Source organism: Protobothrops mucrosquamatus, unplaced genomic scaffold, assembly GCF_001527695.2.
Source record: "Protobothrops mucrosquamatus isolate PMUCROS unplaced genomic scaffold, P.Mucros_1.0 scaffold112, whole genome shotgun sequence".
Classification (NCBI taxonomy): domain Eukaryota; kingdom Metazoa; phylum Chordata; class Lepidosauria; order Squamata; family Viperidae; genus Protobothrops; species Protobothrops mucrosquamatus.
The window spans coordinates 665,892-667,160 of NW_015386484.1; the positions used below are offsets into that span (position 1 = coordinate 665,892).

Consider the following 1,269-nt stretch of genomic DNA (forward strand, 5'->3'; position numbering starts at 1 on the left):
AAGCTCTATCTGATTATCTTCTTTGTAATATTCTGATAGTTTTAATCTATTTTGATCTATATTTCAGTAAAAAAAAGATACAAATAAATTTTCAAGAGTACTCTGTTTCAACTACAATATGTCTAAATCTGAGGAGACACAGATCTCAGAGAAACCTGACAATGTACTATATTTCAAAAACTCTAAATGTATTTTGTAAGTAATAACCTAATGGCTTAAATAAAATGAAGATATATTAACATTGCTTAACATACAGTGTAGCTTATACATTATATACATTAAATATGATGTACTGTGAAAAGCCAATGAATTTTATTTTAAATTAGCTATTTGGAAATTTTAACTGATGGGCTATGTGCTATGCAAGTGCTATGGTTGATTTGAGTTTTAAAAATATATAAATTCTATAAATAAGCTGCTTCTCATAGCCTAAGATTGCCTTACTTATGTGTGTATTTCCGAGCTTCAGCTTCATCATAGAACTAGGAGGGAAAAGAAAAGAGAAATGAGTAAAGGGAAATCACAAAAAAGGTGTTTAGATTAATTCAAAAAGCTATCATCCTTCCTGGGGAAAGGTCATTAAAGAGAGATTAAAACAATTCATCTGTTAGGTTATGTCTGGCATATAACAGAGATTTTCTTTTCACTCCTGATTATCTCATCTTAATTTTTTTTCCTGCCAATAATACAATTTGACATGGACAAGTTATTTTTTTACTGCTCCTATAGAACTGGGATTTCACTTTAAATTACCAAGAGATCATAAACAGACCCTGTGCTATTTTCCTCCACCTAGTGACTTGCTAGTACAGAGGTCCCCAACCTTTGGGGCACCAGGGACGGGTTCCGTGGAGAGAGGTTTTTCCGCAGATCTGAGGGTGCGTGGTTTTGTGTGCTGCCTGCATCTCGCAGATGGGGCTTTGCTTGTTTGTGCGTCCAGTTGCTGGCATGCCGCGGCCCAGTACTGGTCCATGGACTGGGAGTTGGGGACCTCTGTCCTAATACATTACAGTTGCCAGCTAGCTGCTTCCTTGAGCCTCATAACAACAGAACACCAACAGCAGAACACAAACAGCAGAACACCAACAGTTTTTCCAGCAGAAAGTGGAAAAACAATGTGCTTCCAAAAATGGAAAATCTATTCAATTGTTTTAGATAAGTGACTCCTTCAATATATGTTTTGGCCCCCAGAAAAGGCAGTGTATTTCAGAATTTAGATGAAAGGCTGCACCTGTAACCCGAGTCAAAGCAAGGTGGAAATAAGGAATA

General features: G+C 36.5%; 1 protein-coding gene across 1 annotated transcript in view; it reads right to left on the minus strand.

Moving 5' to 3' along the window:
- The window catches only part of BUD23 (BUD23 rRNA methyltransferase and ribosome maturation factor), a gene marked incomplete at its 5' end in the record, with an annotated part of 10,152 nt that extends 9,670 nt beyond the window's left edge, over positions 1 to 482 (minus strand). Inside the window, 1 exon segment of the mRNA XM_015812811.1 lies at positions 445 to 482. Within this exon segment, the coding sequence (XP_015668297.1) occupies positions 445 to 482 (38 nt within the window).
- Between the last annotated feature and the right edge of the window lie 787 nt (positions 483 to 1,269).